At 45.5% G+C, this 24,480-nt stretch overlaps 1 protein-coding gene and 1 long non-coding RNA gene across 6 annotated transcripts in view; one reads left to right on the top strand and one right to left on the bottom strand.

Moving 5' to 3' along the window:
• Positions 1–24,480, bottom strand: part of TENM2 (teneurin transmembrane protein 2) — a 998,704-nt gene that overhangs the window by 52,168 nt on the left and 922,056 nt on the right. For 4 of the 5 annotated variants that reach the window (XM_068536332.1, XM_068536333.1, XM_068536335.1 and 1 more), the window contains 6 exons: positions 19,385–19,405; positions 16,217–16,449; positions 14,773–14,927; positions 12,579–13,453; positions 4,791–4,966; positions 3,014–3,249 (listed from right to left, as the gene is read on the bottom strand). In XM_068536332.1, the coding sequence (XP_068392433.1) occupies positions 3,014–3,249; positions 4,791–4,966; positions 12,579–13,453; positions 14,773–14,927; positions 16,217–16,449; positions 19,385–19,405 (1,696 nt within the window). The remainder of the gene's footprint in view (positions 1–3,013; positions 3,250–4,790; positions 4,967–12,578; positions 13,454–14,772; positions 14,928–16,216; positions 16,450–19,384; positions 19,406–24,480) is intronic. The other variant, XM_068536336.1, reaches the window with a different exon arrangement.
• LOC137759742 (uncharacterized) lies at positions 72–4,768 on the top strand. Its single transcript, XR_011073138.1, has 5 exons — positions 72–139; positions 1,556–1,770; positions 2,481–2,788; positions 3,068–3,259; positions 3,662–4,768. It is a non-coding gene; the product is annotated as an uncharacterized lncRNA (long non-coding RNA).

The raw sequence follows: 24,480 nt of genomic DNA, 5'->3' as shown, positions 1-24,480 counted from the left end.
CTGGGGCTGTCAGAATCTCACATCTCTGTCTTGGGGTTCAGTTCCCTGCCTCTTTCCTCCACAGAGCCTGGCAGGCCAGCCCCTGAAGGGCTTCTCGGCTTCCCAGTCTACATCATCATGGAAGGGGGCCCCTTAAAAGGTGAGCATGACACAGCAACCCTGCTAGCTGCCAAATCCTGTTAATTGTGTGTGCTAAGTAGCTCTCAGATGTCCCGCTGTCTTCTCTGCTAATGATTTCGTTTCTTGTTTGGATTACCCCTCTCCTCCTATCCTGTCCCCGTCTGATCTATCTTCCTCTGCACCCGAGGAAGCCTGAGAGGTCTTTCTAACGCGACAAACCCCAACACGTCGCTCTGCTAACCAAACCCTGGAACAGCCCCGCCACTGTCCTCAGGATAAATGCCAGCCTAGCAAAATATGCCCTTCCCACCCTAACCCTGACCAACTCTCTGGCCACACTGAGTTAGTTTTCTGAAATGACCTTCCTTTTCTTTTGGACCTCTCTGCCTTTTTACAGGCGACACTCTGTCTGATCACCCCTTGCTGATATCTTTGCCTGGCTAATTCCTACTGCTCTGTAGAGCTGATTCCAAGTCTTCTGTGAAGCAGCCCTCAGCCCTGATCGGGATGGCAGGGACCCTGCTACGTGGTCGCCAAACCTCCTTTCATTGTCTTCTTAGGCATGCAGAAAGACACCATTTCCTGGGCTTCCTTGCAGTTAAGTTGAAGTCACCCCACTGTGCTCTCACCAGGGAGGATGGCAGTGATGCCTGCCATGTCTAGCTCTGCTCATTAAGCCCTGATTTCAGGGCTTATTTGTTCACATTTGTTAACCGATCACACCCCATCCTCTCCTGACTGATACAATGACGTACCCCTTCCCTTGAAACCCTGGCCTCTGGGATAGCGCACGTCACACGACTCACATGTGACACTCTACTTTCCCTCTCTACCTTCTCCCACCTGCTCCCTGGCAATTTCCAGGAGTTGCTTTTATTTCATTCACTAAACGATTTATGAATTGCATTAAAATAAATGAGATGCAAATAAATTCCAGGCTTTCTCCCTCATTTTCAAATTACATTTTCAGTCCACTCAACCTGTTATAATCTCATAGTGATTTTCATTTAAGAGAGCTAAATGGATATGTGATTATTGTTACAGGAACTAACACCAGACAATTAAATGTTGAGGTGTTGATAGATAAAGCTGTGTTTCGATTTGCATAAACATGATGCCAGCAAATCTAACCCTGGCAGAAATTCAGTTACGAGACTTGCGCGCCTAACTAACTTCTGCTAATTACCATGAGTACCATTATTACGATTTTTAATATTCAGAGTTGGGATTATAGCCATTTTAGTTTAGGGCTGCATTTATCTTTATTTTGAAAACTTTTAGTCAAAATGCATCACTGATTTATCAGAGAAAAGGCACGATTACTATTTCTAATCAATCAACTTCTATGGTGCAGTGTATCAAAAATCAATTATACAGCCCTGAAATCCAGTCATTAAGGATTTAGCTACTAATCTCAGTTCATTTTTGTCTTTAGGAAGATACTGCAGCTTGCAACTCTGCAGATACCAGCAGAGGAAGAAAAACATGGGAGACTGCTGATAACCTAATGTGGAGAATTAAACTCCAACTAGACAAAGGCGAGGGTGGAATCTTAACATGGAGTGGCCTGGCTCTGCAGGGAGGTCACTTGGGCTGGCTGGATTTCAACCCAATAACACGGCAGAAGTTATGACCCAGGTTTTGTTGAGGGTGAGCCTTCTAATCTCAGGAATTCCAAAGCCAAGTATGTGTTAAACATTGCATTGTTTACCGTCTTCCTGGTGAGTAGCTCAATCTGCAATGATCTTATCTGTTTGTTAGCTGACGTCTTATCTGCGGCCCCTGTTGTGCCACGTAGCTCCAGCGCATAGCACAGTGCCTGGCTCCTAGTTAGGTGTTCAATAAACAGGTGCTGACTTTTTGACGAAGACCGAGATCCCGAGGCTTCTCCCCAGTGCGAGGGAGAGCCTGATGGTAAGAACCAGTCCCTCTGATGCCACGTAAGTGAACACCGCAGGAACCAGATTATCTGGATGACTGTTGCTCTAATCAGGAAGCTAGCTGTGAGGCCTGCTGGTTAAGAATCCTGGCAAGTGAGACAGACAGACAGAACTGGGGCTGAGTCCTGGCTTTGCTGTTTGTTTGCTAGCCGCTGTACCCTTGGACCGGTTATTTAGTGTCCCAGAGCCTCTGTTTCCTCATCTGAAAAAGGGAGATAATAACACCTACTCCCACAGGGCTCTTGAAAGTAAGATAATACAAGTAAAGCATTTAACGTAGTCCTCTCGTCATAAAAGAAGTCCTCAATAAATGTTATATATTGGTTTTTAAAGCTGTAACTTGTGGGTAAGTTACCTAGTCTGGGGAAGCTAGAGTTGGTTAAAACTTCCTGCTGCAGTTTGCTTGTTACTTCCTCTTAGGAAGCCTTCCCTGATGCCTGCAGGCTGGATAGTAGCGCCTCCTCTGTGATCTCACCGGGCCCTGGATGTTCCTCTCTCTACTCACTTAACCCATCGGATTATCCTGAGGTTTATACATTCTACCGGACTGTCCACTCCTGGAGCGTAAACAGCACGTTATAAAACTTTCAGTATTTAGCAAACCAAAACCACACAGTAGCCATGGGCACCAATTCGTTTGTTGAGCTGGGCAAACAAACAGTGGAAGTTGACAGAGAAGATAGCGAGTGTGAAAAGAAGACCAGAGGGATCTCTGCTTATAGCGTAAGGTAAGTCCCCAGCTTTTCTAGTCCTAGGAAATGCAGAACGTCCTCCCCGAGGTCTGAGTCCCAGAGGGATGTGGCTCACGTGTCTCTTCCAGGGAAGACAGGTCTCTTCCAGGGAAGACAGAAAGGCGCAAGGGAGGCTTGGGAAGTGGGAGATGGCCTCAGCTCTGGAGAAAAGGGGGGTGTCCCCTACCACTTTGTGGGGACAAGTTGGGTGGAACGACTTACCCGGAGCTTCCTGCCAAAGATGGTAACTTTGCCTTTAATCTGTTCCTTTCTTAGGCGCCACTCGATGGAGTTCAGGCCATTCTCCATGGGCAGAGAGATGTTGCAGCGCCCAATGGTGGGGGTGATGGTGCCCGCTAAGACGTGGGGCTCGCTGTGGAAGCTGACGCCCATCCCGTTGGCGTACATGACCCGCAGGGTACCGTTGTTGCAGAGCTGGTAGCTGTTCCGCACTTGATCTGGAGAAATGTAAGTGGGGGCGGGGAGAGGGAAATAAATTAATTATCCACTCTGTTAGTCACGAGAGAACAGAACCCCTATTTTTATAGGTTTCCATGGTACTTTGCAGCTGTCAGTGTAAGGCTGCCTTCAATTAGCACACACGCAATGTTAAGGTGAGTAGCAGAGATGCCACTGATCCACAGAAAGAAAAACATTATTAATATGTGGCACTCCAGAAATAACTATGCTGTGATATTTTTCTTTTACTCACGGAAGACTATGAATAGTACACTTAAAGACGCCTCTTGCCTACACAATTCGTGTCAATCAAATCCCTGATCTTTAACATATATATTTTAGCTTAAATGGAACAAAATAAAGGAAAACTACTTAAAAAAATTTTTTTTTCTCCTTTCGCCTACCATCTAGAGGCTGATGGTCTACCACAGGTCAGCTCCACTGCAAATCAAGTCTAGGATTCTTTGAGAAAACAAAGAGAAAAAGCAACCTTCCTGCCCCTCATGCATTCGCTGCTGACTCCACTGTGATGCCATCTCCACTCCAGAGGAATCTGAAGAGACTCAACTAGCACGAGGGAGACCAAGCCAGTGGGTGCTGATAACATGTGTGTCTTCCCAAATGGAATCTACGCTAGTCAATCAGACTTCTGACCTTTTCCTTTATCGAAAAGTTCCAGGTAGGAAATGTGAGTTGGAGACTCCTTTTATAGATACGCTGCTTCCTGATTATTTGGGCAGAGGAGTCCAGCTGGGCTGGCCTCTGAGGCGCTGGCTTTTGGGGTAGTGTGCACCGGTCACGACCGCAGCCATTGTGCAGAAGGACAAAATCTACATCAGCTGGCAGAGCAGAAATAGAGCCATGGAAACAGGCTCTGTCGTGGGATAAATAGTCCAGCAGTGACACCATTTATCTACCGAGAGGCCACGTTTATCCTCGGCCAGTGGGCTAGCCCACCGACATTATATCTTTCTTCATTACCTGCGCAATTCCTTTTCTTGCCAGTCTGTGCACTTGTCCTGGACTGTATGTCATGTCGAACAGCAAGAGTAACCACGAGGTGGTCAGAAACCTTTGAGGTCTTGGCAAGGGACTGCTAAAGGGCTCTGTGACTGTAACAAACAACCCACTCATCACACAAACGCTTGGAAGAAAGGGAGAATCAGAATGGGACCAAAAAAAAGGTGGGCTCAAGAGACTAAAACCACCTTTGAGAAGGTAACTGTGTGTGTTGGGTTGGTTAGGGAGTGCTGGTGATGGAGAGGTGGGGGCAGAGTACAGAGGGATGAAGGTTTTCACATAAATACGTAGACATTTCCAAATATCCAGCCATTTGGTTTGGTATCGATGACATTCTCCTGCATCTGATTAAGTCCTTTTCTACAAGACTGACCTCTTGTAGAGTTAGTTTGCTATGGACTAAAACAGCAAGCTGAGGGGTGGGAGGTCTCTGGAAGTCCTCCCAGGCTTGGTAACTCACACCTGCCTCTGGCCTTGGCTGAGTCTCGGGGTGAGGTGTGGTGGTAGGTGAGGGGCTTACCTTGTACCACTGTGTAGGAGGCCTCCACAGAAGACAGGTTGGTAATGACAGTGACATCGTCGTCACGGTTGGAGTTCTCAATGTCAATGGTGATGGATTTCTCCATTTCCCGGTGTAGGCTGGTCACCACCCCTGTGGGGCGTGTCACATTGGTTAGGCGGCCCTCGTGGTCATAGCTGGAGAACAGACACACTGGTTAGAAACACAGTTCCTGGGACTGAAGGCTTCCCCAACACTCAGAACCACACAAGGGACAGACTCACTCATGGTGCCAGAGAAAGAGAAACGGGAAGGGGGGGTGGCCAGGTGGTGAAGCACGCTGGGGCTCCTCGTCACAATCAATCATCAAAACAACTCCAGCCTGCCCTGAGAAACGGTGATGCTTTTTTCTACTACCCACACTACCCACTGATTGATAGATACACCTGAAAACATACATTTCACCTTAGGCAGGGGGTACTTAATTATGCTTTCCCAAGTTAGTTAGTTAGTGAGAAGAGCAACTTTATGCTCAGCTTTATGCTCTTTCTTTAATTTGTGTTCCACAAATTAAAGAGGACTGAATAATGAACAAATAAAATCTGAACAGACCAATTACTTAGTAAGGAGATTGAATCAGGAATCAAAAACCTCCCACCAAATAAACAAAACAAAATCCAGGCTCACTCGGCTTCACTGCTGAATTCTGCTAAACAAACAGTCAAAGAAGAAGGATTAATTAATACCAATTCTTTTCAAACTCTTCCAAAAAATAAAGGGGAGGGAACACTCCAAAGTCATCTTACAAGGCCAGCATTACCCTGATACCAAAACCAGCTAGGGACACTGCAAGAAAAGAAAATTACAAGCCAACGTCTCTCTCTCTCTCTCTAAACATAAATGCAAGAATCCTCAACAAACAAAATATTAGCAAACCGAATTCAACAGTACATTAAAAGGCTCATACACCATAATTAAGTGGGATTTATTCTAGGGAATGCAAGGATGGTTCACATCGGCAAATCAATCAATCAATGTGAAATACCACATTAACAAAATGAAGGAACAAACCGTATTATCATCAACTGAATAGATGCAGAAAAAATTCGACAAAATTTACGAGAAAAACTCTCAACGACGTGGGTATAGAGGGAACATACCTCAACATACTAAGAGCCCACAGCTAACAAACATCATATGCAATGGTAAAAAGCTGACAGACAGCTTTTCCTCTAAGATCAGGAACAAGACAAAGGATGCCACTGTATTCAACATAGTATTGGAAGTCTTAGCCAGAGCAATTAGGCAAGGGAAAAAAGGCATCCAAATTAGAAAGGCAGAAGTTAAACTGTCAGTCATTATTTGTATATGACAACATATTACATAGAGAAAATTCCTAAAAACTTCACCCAAAAATCTGTTGGAATAAATAAATTAATTCAGTAAAAGCTGCAAGATACAAAATCAATATATAAAATCTGTTGTGTTTCTATACACTAATAAGCTACCAGAAAGAGAAATTTCTAAAAACCATTTATAATTGCATCAAAAAGAGAATAAAATACCTAGGAATAAAGTTAACCAAGGGGCAAAAGGCCTGTACACTGTTATAAGACACTGATGAAAGAACTCAAAGAATACACAAATAAATGAAAAGATAGGCCATGCTCATGGATTGGAAGAATTGTCCATATTACTCAAAGCAATTCCCTATATGGCATTCTTCACAGAAATAGAACAAACAAACACTCCTAAAATTTGTATGGAACCACAGATATCCAACTAACTAGCCAAAGTAACCTTAAGAAAGAACAAAGCCAGAGGCATCAGGCTCCCTGATGTCATCTGGTGTGGCACTGGAATAAAAAACAGCCACACAGACCAATGGAACAGAATCGAGAGCCCAGATATAAACCCACACATACATGGTCAATTAACTTATGACAAAGGAGCCTAGACTATACAATGGGGGAAAGGACAGTCTCTTCAAAACGTGGTGTTGGGAAAACTGGACAGCCACACGGAAAAGAATGAAACACTATCTTACGCCACTCACAAAATAATTAACCCAAAGGGATGAAAAACTTGACTGTAAGACCTGAAACCGTAAAACTCCTAGAAGTAAATATAGGCGGTAAGCTCTGTGACATTAGTGTTCGTGATTTTTTTTGTTTTGTTTGTTTGTTTTGCATTTGACACAAAAGCAAAGGCAATAAAAGCACAAACCAACAAGTGGGATTATATCAAACTAAAAAGCTTTTGCCCAGCAAAGAAAATCATCCACAAAATAAGGCACTATACTGAATGAGAGAAAATAGTTGCAAATCACCTATCTATCTATCTATCTGATAAGGGAAGAATATCCAAAATATATAAAGGATTCATACAACTCAATAGCAAAAAACGCACATAATTTGATTATAAAATAAGCAGAGGATCTGTATGGACATTTTTCCCAAAGAAGGCACACAGATGGCCAACAGGTACATAAAAAGATGCTCATCATTGCTAATTATTACTAGAGAAATACAAATCAAAACTCCAATGAGGTACCACCTCACACCAGTCAGAACGGCCATCACCAAAAAATTTACCAACAATAAATGCTGAATGCGTGTGGAGAAAAGGGAACCCTCCTACACTGTCGGTGGGAATGTAAATTGGTGCAGCCACTATGGAAAACAGTACGGAGGTTCCTCAAAAAACTAAAAATAGAGTTACCATATGATCCAGCAATCCCACTCCTGGGCGTATAGCTGGACAAAACTATACATGCACCCCTATGTTCAAAGCAGCACTATTTACAATAGCCAAAACACAGAAGCAAGCTAAATGTCCATAGACAGAGAAATAGATAAAGAAGATATGGTACATATATACAGTGGAATACTACTCGGCCATAAAAAAAGAAGGAAATAATGCCATTTGCAGCAACATGGATGGAACTAGAGATTATCATACTAAGTGAGGTAAGCAGAAAGACCACATGATATCACTTATATGTGGAATCTAAAATATGACATAAATGGACCTATCCATGAAACAGAAACAGACTCGTAGACCTGGAGAGCATACTTGTGGTTGCCAAGGGGAAGGTTGGGTGGGGGAGGGATGGATTGGGAGTTTGGGATTAGCAGATGCAAACTGTTATATATAGGATGGATAAACAACAAGGTCCTACTGTATAGCACAGGAAACTATATTCAATATCCTGTGATAAACCATAATGGAAAAAAGAATATATATATATGTATGTAAAACTGAATCACTTTGTTGTACAGCAGAAATTAACACAATGTTGTAGATCACCTATACGTCAATAAAATAAATTTTAAAAGGTACAGATTTTCAGTTATAAAATAAATAAGTCATGGGGATGTAATATACAGCACGGTAACTATAGTTAATAATACTGTATTACCTAGCTGAAAGTTGCTAAGCGAGCGGAACCTGAAAGTTCTCATCACAAGTAAGACTTTTTGTAACTATATGGTGACAGACGTTAACTAGACTTACTGTGGTGATCATTTCACAATATATACAAATACTGAATCATTCTGTTGTACCCGAAACTAATATAATGTTATATGTTAATTTTACCTCAATTAATAAGAAAATTAAATAATTCTACGTGTATTGATAAAGGGTGCTTAGTGTCCCCAACTCTTGCTGCCAAGTAGGGACAATGTGAGGAGTGTATTCTAGGAGCCCCAGGCAGCGATTTAATTCCAATCCACTGTATTACCTGGACACCTACAACGTATAGATTGCTGCGCTTCATTGTGAGATAAACAGTAGGAACTGGAGATTCTACTTTTGGGGAAGAGCGGATTGGGGTTGAGACCAGACTCTCAGTGGCCAGAGGGAGAAAATAGGTCTTCTTTAACTTTCAAGGAAGATTCCGCTTCCGATACCCGTGGAGTGAGTATCTCCAGATTCAGGTCTCTTCTTTGCAAATAAGTCTGCACATCCTGGCAAGGAGTTATGAGTTCCAGTAATGGGACCTCACGGCGACCCAGTGGAACCAGTCCTGCCTTGACTCATGTGGGGCTGGAGGCTGCGTCTGACTCATTTCTTCTTCAACGTCTATTCACTGAGTGAGTTCCTACTATGTGCCAGGCACTGTTCAAGGCTCTGGGGACACGGCTAGGAACAAAATGGATGAAAATCCTTGCCATCATGATGTGTGCAAGCTAGATGGAGAGAGTCAAAATAAACTGAAGTCTAAACTATAGTGTATGTCACACACTATTGCTACTAGGTATAAAAGAGATAACTATTGAGAACCTACTGTACAGCACAGAGAACTCTACTCAGTGCTCTGCGGTGACCTAAATGGGAAGGAAAGCCAAAAAAAGAGGGAATATATGTACACGTAGAGCTGATTCACTTTGCTGTACAGCAGAAACTAGCACAACATTGTAAAGCAACTATACTCCAATAAAAATTAATACAAATATATAGAGTATGTCAGATGGTGACAAGTGGAAAGGATTAAAATCAAGGCGGGAGAAGAGAGAGCACGTGTAGTGGTGGTTGTAATTTTAAGTACAGTCCTGCGACTGTCAGGAATACAGGCCTCTCCCCCCCAGTCCGAGAACTTAGCAGACACCACAGAACTTCCAGAAGGCATTCCCATGTCTGCTCCATTCCTGCCAAGCTCTCCGTGAGGCAGTTTCCAACACAAAGGGGAGGTGGGAGAAAGGTAACAGTTAAAGGGACCCATTCCAGGCTCCCTGAATTGCAATGCCTGCTTATTCTAGGAAGTAACTCTTGAACCCTATTCCATGGAAAGGCAACTTCCATCCCTCCCTCCCTCCCTCTGATCCGATATTCACTCCTTCCCCAGTTGCTTGGTTGGGAGGAGTTGCTCAGGACTGGAATAGCCCTTTACAGTTTCTCTCTTCTGGAGGGCCTGTCCTTGAGGGTGACGTGTTTTCTGTTCCTCTGGGCCCCAGGTTTACTAAGGCAGGCTCTGCCCAGGCAGGGGATGGGGGCGGGGCAGAAGTACGGGGGCATGGGGAGAGAGCGGGATAAATTCAAAGTGGAGTAGTAAGGAAAGACCAAATGTGAAAACTGCGTTCTTCAATTCTGCTTCTCCAAAATGAATCTCCACCTACCTGACTCCTGTATGCACTATGCAATTGGTTGTTTGTTTGGAATCTGAGGGGGTCGGATGGAGATAGATAGAGGTGTGATAAATCAATTGTTTCTCTCAATCCCATTAGCATCTACCCTTTGTTGAATTTCTATATGCCAGGTGCTTTGCTAATTTCTAAAAGTATCAATATATCATCTCAGTGAATTGTCACAGTGCCCCTATACGGTTTGCATTATTATCCCCACTTGACAGATGTATGGACATTGAGGCTCAGAGAGGTTAAGTAACTAACTTGTCCAAAGTCAATAAGTAAGTACATGGCATTCATATCCTTGTCTTCCTGACTCCAAGATCCGGGAACTTTCTGGTATACTGTGCTGTCTTCTGGGGAAGGCTGTGAAAACCTGTGTTCTCTCAGAGATATACCCAGACCAGGCTACATCTTCTATCAGGACCCAGTGGCCTACATCTGGGGAAAGTTAAATTCCAAGGCTGGGGCTTCCTGGAACTTTCTGAAACCGACTGACCATCGAATAGGGCCAGGATAATTCAATAGGCTTATTTTTCCTCACCTTTCTCTCCCGCTCCCAGAGTCAATGAGGAATTCGTCTTTTGGGGTTGTACCTTCCCCCAACTTTTGGGACAGGTGAGTTCCCTTTTGGAATCCAAAGGAAGGCAGGAGTTCCCAATTCTACTCACAGCCCCGCTTCAGGACACCGGTGTGTCACACAAAGAACGCGAGACCTGGAGATCTGGATTTGAGTCCTGCTGCACCACTGACTCTCTGTGTGGCCTGGGGGGCTGGGGTGACGGGGTGGTGGTGGCTTCACGTCTCTGAGCCTCAATTTCTTTATCCATAAAATGAGGATAATCACACCTGTACTTAGAAGGTCGTTGTGACGGATGGGCAGACGAAAGGCTCCTCTACCTATAAAGCACTATGCAGAAGGAAGGTGTGCTTACAAGCACTCACTGAAGGACAGATTGTTTTCTAAGAGCCCCAAGGCCTCTGTGTGGTTTTGTCCATCACTCTTAACTCCTTTCTCAAAAGTTTTCGCTAAGGCTACTGCAGTCCCCACGGGAAGTAGAGTCTGTCTCTGATTTTTAAACGACCAACTTGCTGACCATGTGTAAAAAATACCACAAAACAGAAAGAAATTACCATCTTTTTTAGGAGGCCAAGAAAGCCATACGCATTGAACCCCTACAATGGAGAACGTATGATAATTTACCAACTCAACCGTATGGAAAAAAAAGCAGCTCTTCATATCAAGAGAGAAAAAAATTATGCTTCCATGTAACTTCTGAACGAACATTAGAAAAAAAACCAAACAAACAAAACCTTAACCTTGTTTTCATTCAGCTCGGGGCCCCTTCTGGAAAATACTCTCCCAGGTAGAGTTCCTGTCTCAGGATGCACCTCAGTCTGAATGAACTTTGTTACTACAGCCTCTTAAGTCAGGCCTACTTCAGACTGGCCTCCTGAGAGTGACACCAATTCTCTCTGAAATGCACTGGGTCTTCAGGTGCAACTTCCGGAAGAGAAGATGAGAATCTAGGAGGCGTTTGGGTTAAAGTGTAGCTTTAGCCTAACTTGGTGTGAGAGCCAAAGACGGCACTTAGATGGTGCCTTCAGGGACAGAGTCACTGGCTGGTAAAGTGTGATCAAGTCCCAGGGTCTGAAGGATATTAGGGTGCTTCAGAAGTCTGAGAAAGACAGCTTGGCCCAAAGAAGGAAGGAGAGCAAGGGCAAGCAATTCTGCAGTGCAGCCAGTTTCCAGGAGGTGGCAACAGCTTCCCTTACATTCTCCCAAACCCTTCGGAATGCAAACAGGAAGTGCACATCCCTGAAAGTAAAACCGATCAACAATGAGGTCTTCTGTTCTCTCCCCTGTCCCTCTTTCCTTCTGTGACAACACCTTGCCAACTCACTAAATTCTCAGCTGGCAGCAGCAGCTAGACGGAAAGCAAGCAACGACTCCAAATATAGAGTGGTTAACCGGATCCTTCACCAACAAAGAGAGCCAGATACTTATAAATCCCATCCCTGTCTCAGCCAGCGAATCATGCCTTAGCAATTTCCTCCCGCCAGCATCCCACTGGTTAATACCTGCAGCAGCAGGCAGCTGGACCAAGAACCGCCTGTAGGAGCGAGGGAAAACAGCTTTTTGGGAAAACAAACAGCGGGACTATCAAGTATGAGATAATTGTTAGGGGAAATATGCCCAGCTCTCACATCTTTTAATATACCTAGCACTTTATCTGTATTGATCTGCTTCTGCTAAAGAGGAAATTCAGAGTTTATCTACCTGTCTGTGCAATCAAGTGTGTTGCTGCACCTATCGGCAAATTACAGGAGCCCCACCAGGATCTTGCCTTTTAGTTTCTAATTTCCGCACCCACGGCAAACATGAATAATCAGCAAAGTTAATCAACACTTGATCTCTCAGGCGCTGTGCGTGTCCAATATCCTGAAATTGGAATGGCAAGCAGGCAACAGGCATTCCCAACTCTTGTAGGGGGGATGTTCAACACCAGACACACAATAGTGCAAATCATTTAGGAGTCAGGGGACAGGAGTATCCTGGGGCGCTCAAGTTAGGAAGACAACACGAGTAAACAACTCTAAAAGCTACACGGACGGCCAGTCCTGATGCCAGCGAGGGTAGGGTGAGTATTCTTAGGAACCACTTTAAAAACCTACTTACTCATAGAAAGTCGTCCATCCGGTTTCATCACTCTTGGTGGCTAGGAGGCCAGTGTTCCCATCGTAGGTCATGAGGCCAAGCTCCAAGTTCTGCGTGGACACGACTTTGAGACCTCCATTGGTGCCCACCGTGAGAGTGATGATCTGGTGGTCAGGCATGAGAAGGTGGCGGGGCATGCCACTGCTGTCCCGACGGATCTTCAGGGAATTTCCATTATTGTCAATCAACTCAGTGACATCATTGTCGGCACCATACGTGAAATTGTACAAGTACTCCCCCGTCACCAGGCTCACAGTGTACTGGTGGATGCCATCGGCGTTGAAGACGTACAACTCCTGTTCTCCGGGGGAGGCAGCCTCATACTGGTTGAAAGCATTCGGAACGGGCTTGTTCTTGCTGACCGCCCTGATCCGAATATTTCCGAGGTCTGCGACGTAGATGGTACCATCGGGAGCTACAGCTAAGGATGACGGGGAGTTCAAGACGGCATCAGTCGCGTAGGCATCATCTCCTGAGTAGCAGTTGCAATTGACATCGTTTTTGCAGTCGCAGTCGGAGGCCGCCCCCGCTAAGAGGCAGATCTCCCCATTGGTTGTTACCTGGCGTAGACGGTTAATCTTCTTCTCGTCTGTCTCGGTGATATAGAGGACCCCAGTGTGAGAGAGGGCAATGGCACTGGCTGACTCCAGAGCAGAGTGAATGGCTAGCTTGCTGAGCGAGTAGTCAATGCCAGGAACCTGGCAGTGCATGGGGCGTCCCGCAATGATGCTGACTTGGTGGTTCTCGGTGATGCGAAGGATGACGTTGTTCTCTAGAACATACAGGGAGTTGTCCATGGGGTTGATGGCAAGGTCTGTTGGCCATTCCAGGCGAACCTGTGGATGATATGGCACCAAATTCAAGAACAGCCTCTAACGTGCTCAGTGTTCAACCGCGCAGGGCACTTCTATTGATTTTATGCAACCGGGAGAAAAGACTTACTTTTTTTTTTTTTTTACTAACACACTGTACGAGACGCGCCCATCATGGAACCACTTGCTCATTGCCTGTGCTGGGTGTGCGCGATAGCGAAGAAGTAACTTGGAACAGACATCTCCTGCTCCGTCACCTGCTGTGGCTAGAGTAGGTCACCAGTTCTACCCATGATGCTCTTGACAGCCCCAGGTAATTGGACCAGGTTCCGAGTCATCACATACAGTTAGGTGGTTCACAGCACAGAGGGCTAGTGTAATGCAGCCCATACTCCGCTCACCAAGCTGTGGGCCTGAGGAGGCTAGGTTCATTTAGAGGAGGCATCTTTATCTGATTCACGACAAGGAGCCACGCGGTTTAGAAGGTGTCCCTGACCCAAGGGCAGCCAATGCACGGGCTGGCCAGCGAACTACAACCTGAGTGTTTGCTTGAAAAAGTGAACTGGACCAAACACATCCCTTCTCTGCAGAATCTGAAATGAAAACCTCAGTAACTAGTGGTCAGTTAGTTGAGGAACTTGAGCTGAAATTAATGAAGTTGACCGAGGGAGGAAAAGGCCCTTTTGGAAGAGTAAACATAGACTCCAGGTTGTTTGAAGACCCTTATATTCAAGTCCCGTTTCTGTAAATCAACTATACTCCAATAAAAATTTAAAAAAAGAAGTATAAAGTCCCGTTTCTCCTGTGGTACATTTGAATGAGCCTCTGTTGTCTGCCAACAGGTAAGAACCTGGACTAAAAGACTGTCACTTGGGGGAACATCACAGAGGGATCTGCTTTAGTCACTACTGCGCAAAGTAAAGGTTTATATAGTGAGGATGCAATCATTTCAGATTAACGGGGAAGTTCTGATTGACACGTAATACTGTATGGTACATTCTCAAACCTGCGATAATGATGAAGAAGAAAGGTAATTACACAGTAACTCCTGCCCTGTAATCTGCCACGGCTGGAGTGTGTCACCAGCTCCACTCTTCTGAGCAGAATTTCCCTCTCCCATTCTCTTTTTCTACTTCTCTCTCATTTCTATCTGACATGTCCCGTTCCATCCTGCTGTCTAGTTCATCTTAAGCCTTCTGCAAACAAACCTGGGATCTGTATCTATATCTCCTCCTCCCACTGCACTTCCAACCCAAACAGGCCCCAGGTGAGAACTTCAGGCCCAGAACCAGGTGTGGCGTAGTGATGAGAAATGAGAGAGAGAGAGAGAGAGAGAGTCCCACCTGGGCCACATCCATGCTGGAGTCACAGCTCAGTGGCCGGACAGCAGTGAGGTCATTGGAGCCCAGCAAGGTGGAGATGATTCCATTCTGGTCAACCTTGCGGATCATGGTGGCGTCGACAAAGTACATGAGCCCGTTCTTGTCAACTGCAATACCTGAGCAAGACAAAGAGTGGGAGTGTGTCTCTTGGCAAAGAGCAGGGCTGGTAGGATGGGGTTGGGGGTAGGGATGCCCTACTGGGCGTTACCTTCTTGGATTAGGGACCTGACTGGGGTAGCACACTGAGAGCTGCAGCTCTCAATCTTTTAAGGTGATACCCTTTCTCAGGGGCACTCTGCTAGATCTGCCTAATTCCTGGGGTGCTGGCTGCTTCACCACGCAGCCAAAGAACGAAGCTTGGGCTGCAAATGAACTAAGGCTGCAAATGAGGGAATGGGGAGATCATTTTGCATCTGCTCTTTTTAGAAAAGATGTTATTTCCCAAGTTCACTGCTTAAAAAATTATTGGTAGTAAATTACTTGAATACCCTTCACAACGGACTGCAACAATAAGGCTGGGAAACAACGACCCTTGCAGTCACAAACTCCTAAGTCAACATATATCCCCCAGGAAGTATTCCCAATGAAGCCTTGACTCCATCGATACTCCGGGGGGAATGCTGGTCCTAGAACTCCCTTGGTAAGAGGCAGACAGCAGCTTCTATTGCTTTTGCATTTTCACCCCAGTGCGCAAGCCCAAGGCTCCCAATCCTTATTTCATGCTGCTGTGCGCTTTCAGCATAGCTAAAAATGCTAACAAGAATTGGACCTTCAAATGACGGGTCCTTAACCTTCTTTCTTTCTTTTTTTTTTTTTTTTTTAACATGCCCTTAACCTTCAGTTAGTCCTTTTCAAACAGAGACCCATCAGGGCCAAGAACCGCACTCCCCCCCCCCCCACCCCCCCGCCCCCCAAATCCAGGCCCTTGGAAATGATATGCGTTCTTAATTGCTACCATTATGGGGCATTTGCAAAATGTCAGGTACTGTGCTTTTGACTTTAGGTACACTATTATCTAACACAACAGCTGCGGAGTGGTTGGAGGCCCTCCTACCGGGCTCTGTTCTGTCTGCAGCCCACACAGCTGGCACTCTGGCTCGTGGAGCGAACATTTCCTTCTGACTCTCTGTGACTGGCGGCAGCCAGCAATCTCCAGGAGCAATCCACCCCACTTTCCATTTGTAGCCTAAAGACATTTGCGGGTGATGAAGTTTACTTCAAATAAATAAATCCGGTTTCTTTAAGAAACATTTCACCCACACACCAAGCCATCTAGCAGAGTTAAATTATTCTAGGGGAAGCTGCGTTTGGGACTGCCTGGGCTTAGTTCAGTTCCAACAGGGAGGGAGCCATGCGTGTGGCAAGCTCTCTTTGGGGAAGGGCTTTCTTCCTCTGCAGCCTTTACCTCGAGGGCTCATCAGGGTGGCATCCACAGCCTTGCCTCCATCCCCGCAGCGGGCTTCGTCGAAGGGCAAGCATTGCTCTCCCGTCCCTGCCACGACTTCTGAATTCCCAGCCAGGTCCTTAGCTCCACTCAGAGACTTGACTCGGTAGATTCGCCGACTGTTGGTGTCAGACACGTAGAGAGAGCCGGACACGGGGTCCACCGCCAGATAGTACTTGTGTGCTGGGTTGTTGCTTTAGGAGAAGAAGCACACAGAGGAATGAGAAGGGGCTATGCAGCTGGCCTCCTGGGTCAAAGAGATGACAGAAATCCCAGCAAGACTCTACCCACCTCCGCTGTCTTTCCACTTTAGTGAACTGGAAAGAATCTAACGCAATAAGTTAGTGTTCTAACATATCATGGCTCTTAGCTGCTTCTAATTGGACTTAAGCTCCTCACGCTACCAGAGAATTCATCGCTTCCCTTCATGCTAGAATACCATGGCTTCATTTAGCTGTTGCGCAAGATCTCACTCTGATACTGCTTTTGTGTTTGTGTTTTGTGGGTGCCAGCCTCCTTTCTCTCCCCGGTGGGTTTACTATGTTCGCAAGTGGGGCTGAGGAACACTTCCACGGGACAATGTCCTCTTTTTAATCTATGCTTCCTCAGTGCCTCCAAGGTACTAGATCATGAATACTGGGGTAACCTGGAGTTTTCCTAACTTCGTGATCTTCTCTACTGTTCCTCGGTGTGGATATGAACAAAGTTGGTATCTTGTGGGATGACATGTGATATCTTGCCGATATCATGTCCAGAATCTGAACTGTAAAGGAAGGAGATGCAGTTTTCAAATCTTGGGTAAAACAGTGAGTTCACAGGCACGGCCCAGGATCTGCCAGGACCTAAGACACACTAGGAGAGAGATACCTCTGGGTGGGGGAAATGAATTAGGAGAGCGTGAAGCCTCAGAGACCTGGATCTCTTTCCCTGCCGTGCGTCCAGCTGTCCTATGTGTTGCTGACGAGGACAGGGTAAGATCTGTAAACTTGGCTCAGGACTAAGACGCAGGAAACTCTAAACTCAACTTGGACCCAGCTGGCGAACCTAGGGAAGTCTTTTGGCCACGATGGGTCCTAGATTCCTTATTGGGGTAATAAAGAAGTCAAATCAGAGCATCACTCATGTCCCTTTTGGCTCAAACCCTACATTTTCATCCCTCTGCAGTGTCTGTCACTGGCTGGAGGTTGAGACCAGAATGGGTACTCGTGCTATTCCCACATCGGTGATCAGTATCACTGCCCCTAGGATGCAAGCAGCAGACGCCTCTCTGTCCTAGTGTGGGAGACTAGGTTTTGGTGCCACATGCCTAAAACGAGCACGGGTCTTTTTTTTTTTTTTTTTTTTTTTCCCCAGTTATTTTTCAACTGTAGTTTGGAATTATGGGAAGAGAGGAGCTGGGAAAGGTGAAGGGAAGGTGAGGGCGATGGTAGTGTTGGATACATCTGTCCTGTAGACAGTAGCTGGTAAATTACTAATGAAAACACCACCATTTGGGTTCTTCCCTGAGTTAAGGAAGAAAAGAACAAGGAAGCCATTTTTAGGAACAGTTTGTGCGTCGAGACCGTCTTTAATTCCAGCCTCTCCTCAGGTTGCTATTAAGACATACCAACTAGAAGTCAAGGTCTTTCTAAAATTCCAGCCTAGATAACAGGTCTGGGAGAGTAGGCTACCTGGGTTCCTTTCCTTCCTTCCTTCGTCTTCTTTTTTTGGCTACTAAGTCTTGAGAGACTATCCATACATGCAAAACAAATTAGGGCAGAAAGGGAAAAAATTCATGCCATTTTCTAATTAGACGCTGTACTTTGTTACTGACCACACAGGAGCTGGTGCCATCACCAGAAGAATCAGGGCATTGCACATCTGTGCCTGTCTGTGAGCAAGATAATTAATTCTGGACTTTCTAGGGAGCCCAATTCAAGGAGGCTTTTCAAAATCTCTGGCAGAAGAGCAGCCAGTTGAGGGGGCGGGGTCAGTTCTTGCTGGGAGCCCATTCTTCCCCATGGCCTCATAACTCATTTCAATCAACATTCTTGCAGAGGAGCTCAGCGAGATGGATGGCCATGCTTTCACACTGGGGCTACGGCAAAGGTCAGATGGAGTCTGGACGTTTGAAGGGGGTGTCCTTCCGGGGCACTGCTGCTTTTTAAAAAATTTGGCCCATTGCGGGTGTCTAAAACCAGCCAATTTGGGCGTGCCTGAGATGGAGGAGGCAGAGGACTCCTACGGGTGGCTTTTGCACTGACTTTGATGATCTTGTACAACTTTATTCTTTGTCTAATTTTGACCTAACATCACGCAGGAGCCTCTGCCAACATTTCATTTCAAGGAGTGAAGAGAAGGATTCCCTTGAGTATTAAAATACATTGCTTTGTTTTTTTCCTCCTCTTCCAAATAAAAAGAAGGTCACTTTTCTTCCATTTTAGTGCAACCTGGAGTTTTCCTAACATTGTAACAGGAAGCTCCCCAGAGCAACATGCACATATATGTGAATTGGACCAATATGGTTTAGGTGATAATCTCAGAGCAGTTGAATGGCAAAGCCTACTTAGACAAAAAGTACTCGGTCCACACCCTTCATAATACTTCAAAGTGATTGAATTCCAAGACAATTTCCAATGCACCTGACTGTTGGATTCATTCTGACCAGCAGATTGGCAATTAACTTGTTTTTGTTTTTGTTTTTGTTTTCTTTTTTAAAGTGACCATATATCCAGGGGGAAAAAAAATCATTAAGGAGTTTGAAAATGAGTTTTTGACCCGTTTCCAGTTCATTAAAGCTTTTGTGAACCCAGTCCAGCATTTACAAAAGCCAGAAGTTTGCCTCAACTGTTTAGCCCAATTATGAACCGCACTGAGCGGTCGGGATGAAAGTTTGCTGAGGGTTCATTACCTCGCACTTGCATCTTCCGGAAATTCTAATTACTGTCAGCTTATTTGGTTCCTTTTTGACTGAATTTCATAATTGCTAAAGCTTATCATATCCACAACACACAATTAGCACATAAAAAAGTTACTATATTTGGTACATAAAAATATACAACATTACACAAGAAAGCACAAAACAAAAAGCAAACACAAGGAAGCAAACGAACCATATCAAATTATACGGGAAAGACTTCTTCATCTTACCTATGTTTAAACTCTTTATTTCTTTAGAGAAAGAAAACAGAAGGAAAAAGAACAAACAGTTAGCGGAAGAATTGATGATAAAGCAAACATAACATTTTCGTTTCTTGTATAATGGGGCCCCCCAAAAGGCACTCTTTTTTCTTTTTTTTTCCCTTCTAGCTGACAGCTCCCAGCACAATTATTTGGGAAGCTCCCCTGATCCTGGATTCCTCCCGGCTATTGGAGAATCTAGACAAGAACGCCTGAATTCTCTGACCAGCAATGTGGCATCACGTGACACAGGTGGCAACAGGTGAAACAGGCTAATGAAGGGATGGCACACAGGTTACCTCTTGAGTGCCAACACCTACCGATTGGTAATGGCTGCTGGGAGGGCGGGAGTGGAAGGATCCTGAAGCCAAATTCAAGCTCAGCCATCAAGAGTGCTGTGACGCCTTTGGAACATCCGCCTTGGGTGTGGTGACGCCTGTACCACCTACTTGTCATTGGTGCATTACAGAGTCTGTACCACCCGAGAAAGAGTGGCCCTGCCCACAGCCAACTGCATTTGCCAAACACCCTGTTGAACCCTGAGAGTCTTAACCATTTCCTCGCTCTGTTCCTTGCCCCCCTCCCCTCTGCCCATCTCCCTCGCATGCGTGGGCCCCCAAGTATGCATTCTTTCGTACAGATAACACCCATCAGTGAAACTCACAGGCGATCCCATCCTCTCATAATTGGAGCCAAAGACTCCAGTTAACATTCTTTTTCAGAAAACTAGTCAAAGTGTTGCTTCTGTTTTCTTTTAAGAATAAAAATACACATCAGTTTCAACAGGAGAGTGGCTGAATCTTAAGAGCATTAAGGAGAAGAGGAGAGAGGCTAGGGCCTTAAATAGAGAAGTGCTCCCCACTCCTAGGCCAACGTGGAAGAAACCCCTGACCCCTCTTTCCCTTCTAGCTAAGGGGGGAGGCTTCGGGGAAGGAACAAAGAGGGTTTAATGCCCTGATTCCTGCCTGGGTGCAGCTCAGGTCTCTGCCGGGGGCCATCATTAGTGGTGGGTTTGCACAGGGATTACATTTTTATATTTTATTCCAACATGTTAGTTTTTGCAAAAAAAAAAAAAAGTTAATTAAATGATGCTGATAACTCCTGAGCTCTGACTGACATAGTGCAATTTAAGATTCATTCTGCAAAGCCTGGCGTGTCAGGGTGGCAGCCAGGAATTCTCGCATCTATTTTATATTGCTTAATGAAAGTGAAATGTTATCTGCCACCAGTGGTAGTCATATTTGGCTCTTAATTATTGCAATATCAATTCCACTTTTTTTTTTAGTCAAGATTTTGTGAAAAGACTGGTTGGGATTTGGGTCTGCTGACCTGACCTACTTCTTTGCTAAGAACATCTGCTTTAAGTTGATTAATATAGTATCTGTGTTGGGGGAAGGAGAAGGCAGGGGGGACTAAGTCACTGAGACTGCAGAGTCCGAATGATCATGTAGATCTGAACTTTGGAGAAGGGCTGAGGTCACCGCTATTCCAGACCAAGGCCATTAGCAGAGTGGGTGTTTAGCAGGCAACAAACCCAAATAAGAGCACCAGTGAGTCAGTCTATGTATTGGGTTGGCCAAAATGTTCGTTCAGTTAATGAATCCTTTGTTCAATAAAGTTCTTGGTGAAAATGAAAAAGGTCTTTTATTTTTCTTAAAGCCAAATGAACTTTTGGGCCAACCCAACAGAAGAGCATAGGTGCCCTACTTACAAGGGACAGGCCTAGGCTTTGCGTCCATGGCCTCAAAGAAACCAACCCTTTGAGGAAAAAGTGGTGTCTCAGATTCGAGAATTGAGATGGATTAGCTCTTCACACTGTGGAGTCTCAATGACTCCCCTGCAAAGCCTTCAGGGTCTCTCCAAGCCTTCTCCGCTTGTCTCAGGGAGCTCTCAGCAGGCTGTCTTGTGATTTATGTGTGTGTGCTTGTCTTCCTAACTTCATCGTGAACAGAAGTGAGTAAGTAAATCTGGACATGACTGACTCATTTCCATACGGCTGATTCTTAGTAGAGAGCCCTGGAGAGAGTAAGGGCTGGAAAAATGGGTTCTTGAGTGGAGGAAGGAATAGGCTGCTTCCCTTAGCGCTGCCAGACCCTTCCTTGGATGAGTTCCAATCCCCTCACGTCCTGCTCAGAATCACAGAGCTGCAATAAGTTGAGACTATTGTCTCTTTTCATTTCAATTCTATCTGTGCCACAGAACAGGGTGGAGTTGGAGCGGCCATAGTTTTTGTTTGTATGTTTTAGTTCTAACTAAGGAGAAGTGAGTTGAGATACATGTAGTTCAGTTTTAGGCGGATGTGCTTATGCGGCTCATACATGGTCCTTCTACCATCTTTTAGATGGTTGCTAGCCATTCTGGTACTCACGGCTTTCAGGAATCCTCCTGCCCTGTTGTGCCAACTCACCTAGCATCATTACAGAAAGTGGCGTGCTCAGTGGAGAAGTCATATATCATGGAAGTGTAATAGTTAATTAACAACAAATTTTAGGTTATTTGTCTGGATTTTGTGATGTTTGCACTAATTGTCAGACTTTCAAAATTTGCAGTTTGTTTTGGTTTCTTTTCTTATCCTAAATAATAGTTTCATTCCCAAATTGCGTAAGATTCAGGCCCCGTGAAACCTGGGTACCTCCTTGGTGAAAGAGCTTTGAACACAGTGCCAAGAACTGTCCAAAATTTTACGGAAATATTGTTGGCATTGTTACTCTGGGTAGGTGCTGTGTTATATTTTGTTTCCTGACCTCCATGTTTATACCCTGACCTCACAGAGAAAGCATTCCTCTCTGACTACAATCTCATTCTGCTCCCTAACTTTCTACATTGGCATTAAGCAGGGTCTGTTGGAGCTGTACTCTCAGGCAAAGCTGGCCTTTGGTGAAGCTTACTTTCAATTTCTGCTGCCCTTGCCCGCCTTCCTAGGCTCCCACTTTTCTTGCGTCTCTTCCCTCTCTAGCACTCACACATTTGGGCTGGACCATTCCCTCCCCTAAACATCCTCCCTGGTGCAATGATGCTGCTGACCTACCCCAATACCACCGTCAGAATCTCAGCATGCGGAAGTGTTTTAGTTGGAAAAAAAGCATAGTTCATATCATAATATAATTAATTTTATAATGGGAAAATGAAAAAAAAATTAGAATTTCAAACATGAAGGAAAGTGTGAGATTCTTATGTTTATGGAAAGGGGCCAAGTTAAGAAAAGGCAGAGAGACACTGTTCTGTCCGTTATCATTTACTGCCTCACACTGGGGTTCAGGTCTTGAGATAGTCTCAAATGGGGGAGAAAGGAAAGCTTTTTCGCTGACCGAAGTTCACCCTAAGATGTGAGTGACTGACAGATTTACTCTACTCCCCAGGGCCTGGGTTTTCCAAGGACCACCTGAAGAGGGTGATAGTTATGAGAAGGGAAATGGGCTCCTAGAGGTGGGGTATCAGGCTTTCTGGGGAGGTGGGTGTTGAAAATGTTTTGAATGCCCGTGGAATTGGAGCTGGCAGGTGATAACCGGTTTACCTAGGAATCAGGCTCCTTCTACCATCAGAAGTTTTTCAAGCACGTAGAACTCTGCCCCTGCATGTTTTGGATAGGCAAAGGAAGAAGCAAGGAAGAAGGAGAGCGAACATTTAAATAAAATTCGGGTTTGGAGGCTCAGCTCTGGGTTGGGTAAGTGAGACAGGGATGGGCACCGACTCCCGAAACTGGATCATTCAGCTGCCAACTCACAATGGAGAAAAGACAGAAGCACGACAGGTCTCTCCCTGCCCGCCCACGCCCCCCCACCTCCCCGCCCTTTGCTGGTTACTGTTTTGAAGAGAGGGGATTGACATCCCTTTGTTTTCAGGTATGTAGTGGGAAGAAAAGAAGAATCAAACCAGTGTTCTTGTTAAAGCTTAACTTCTAATCGCCTGGATACCTGGCTGATAAAACAAGAGCAAGTCCAAAGCGGTTAAAAAGGAAAAAAAAAAAAAATCACACAGCCGTGAAGGGAAATTGACAGTTACACTTCTCCGCAGCTGTCCTCAATGTCACCACGTGGGCCCTTAGCTTGTGCCATTGATGTTGTGGCCCCTGCAACTTCAGAGACGTGGAATCCGGGACAAACTCCAACCAAAGGGTGGATGCTGGTCTTTGTCCCCTTTAACTCAAGCAACATGTCTTGACCCCCTCCTGTGGGCCAGGCACCGCTCTGGGCATCAAGGGGCAAAGATGTCAAAGGTGCCGGCTCTACAGAAGTTCACACCCTGGGGCCCTATAGACTTGCAGAAATAGCTAAAAAACAAGGCAGTCAATGGTGTCACCTTTGTGGAAAATTAGAGTTAAGTGGCCCAGGGGAGGGAGAGAACTATTTCTGCTGGGGAAACTGGGCTTCATGGAAGAGCCCAGTCTTAAAGATGGAACTGATGAGGGAGATGAGGTAGAGAAGGTATTTTAAGTAGAGTGAGTCAAGGTGTGAAGGCGGGGATGGGCAGGCAAGGGCTGATGTGGCTCTGAGCAGGAAGAGAGGCGACAAAGAAGCAAGGGCCAGATGTGGAGGGTGACAAATGCCAGATGAAATCACGCAGCCCTCATGGAAAAGCCCAGCGCTAGCTCCACCCCTTTCCCTGCCTGCTTTCACGGCTCTCCACTGCCCAGAGGATGCCTACAAAGAAGATGCTTTACTAGGGTAAAAAAGGAAGTAAACGTATTGGGAAAGGGACCTAGTTGGGGAGCTCTAGGAGGGTGGCTTGTCTGATTGTCATTCTGACAGCCTGAGGATTATCCAGCCTCTTCCACTTTGCGCCCTTCTTCCTCTCACTGTTCGCCTTTCGGTGATTACACCCTCTTACTCTACCCCATGGCCTCCCACCCTCTGTGTTTCCATGATGGTTGGTTGTTGGCTCTTCTACAACACTCAGCTTGAATTGCCTTTCCTTGCCCAAGTCCCCAGCTCTCACCCTCGAATGGGTGCTCTTTGAGCCTGGGTTTCATCCCCTTTTGGACCCTCAGAGCTCAGCACGGGCCTGACCCACCCTAATGCTTGGTAAACACCTCCTGGATCACTGATCACTGAGGCTGGAACCTTCTT

This window comes from Eschrichtius robustus, chromosome 2 (genome assembly GCF_028021215.1).
Source record: "Eschrichtius robustus isolate mEscRob2 chromosome 2, mEscRob2.pri, whole genome shotgun sequence".
NCBI classification, from domain to species: domain Eukaryota; kingdom Metazoa; phylum Chordata; class Mammalia; order Artiodactyla; family Eschrichtiidae; genus Eschrichtius; species Eschrichtius robustus.
The sequence above is the reverse complement of the archived record's forward strand: the minus strand, read 5'-3'. Positions and strand labels throughout refer to the sequence as shown.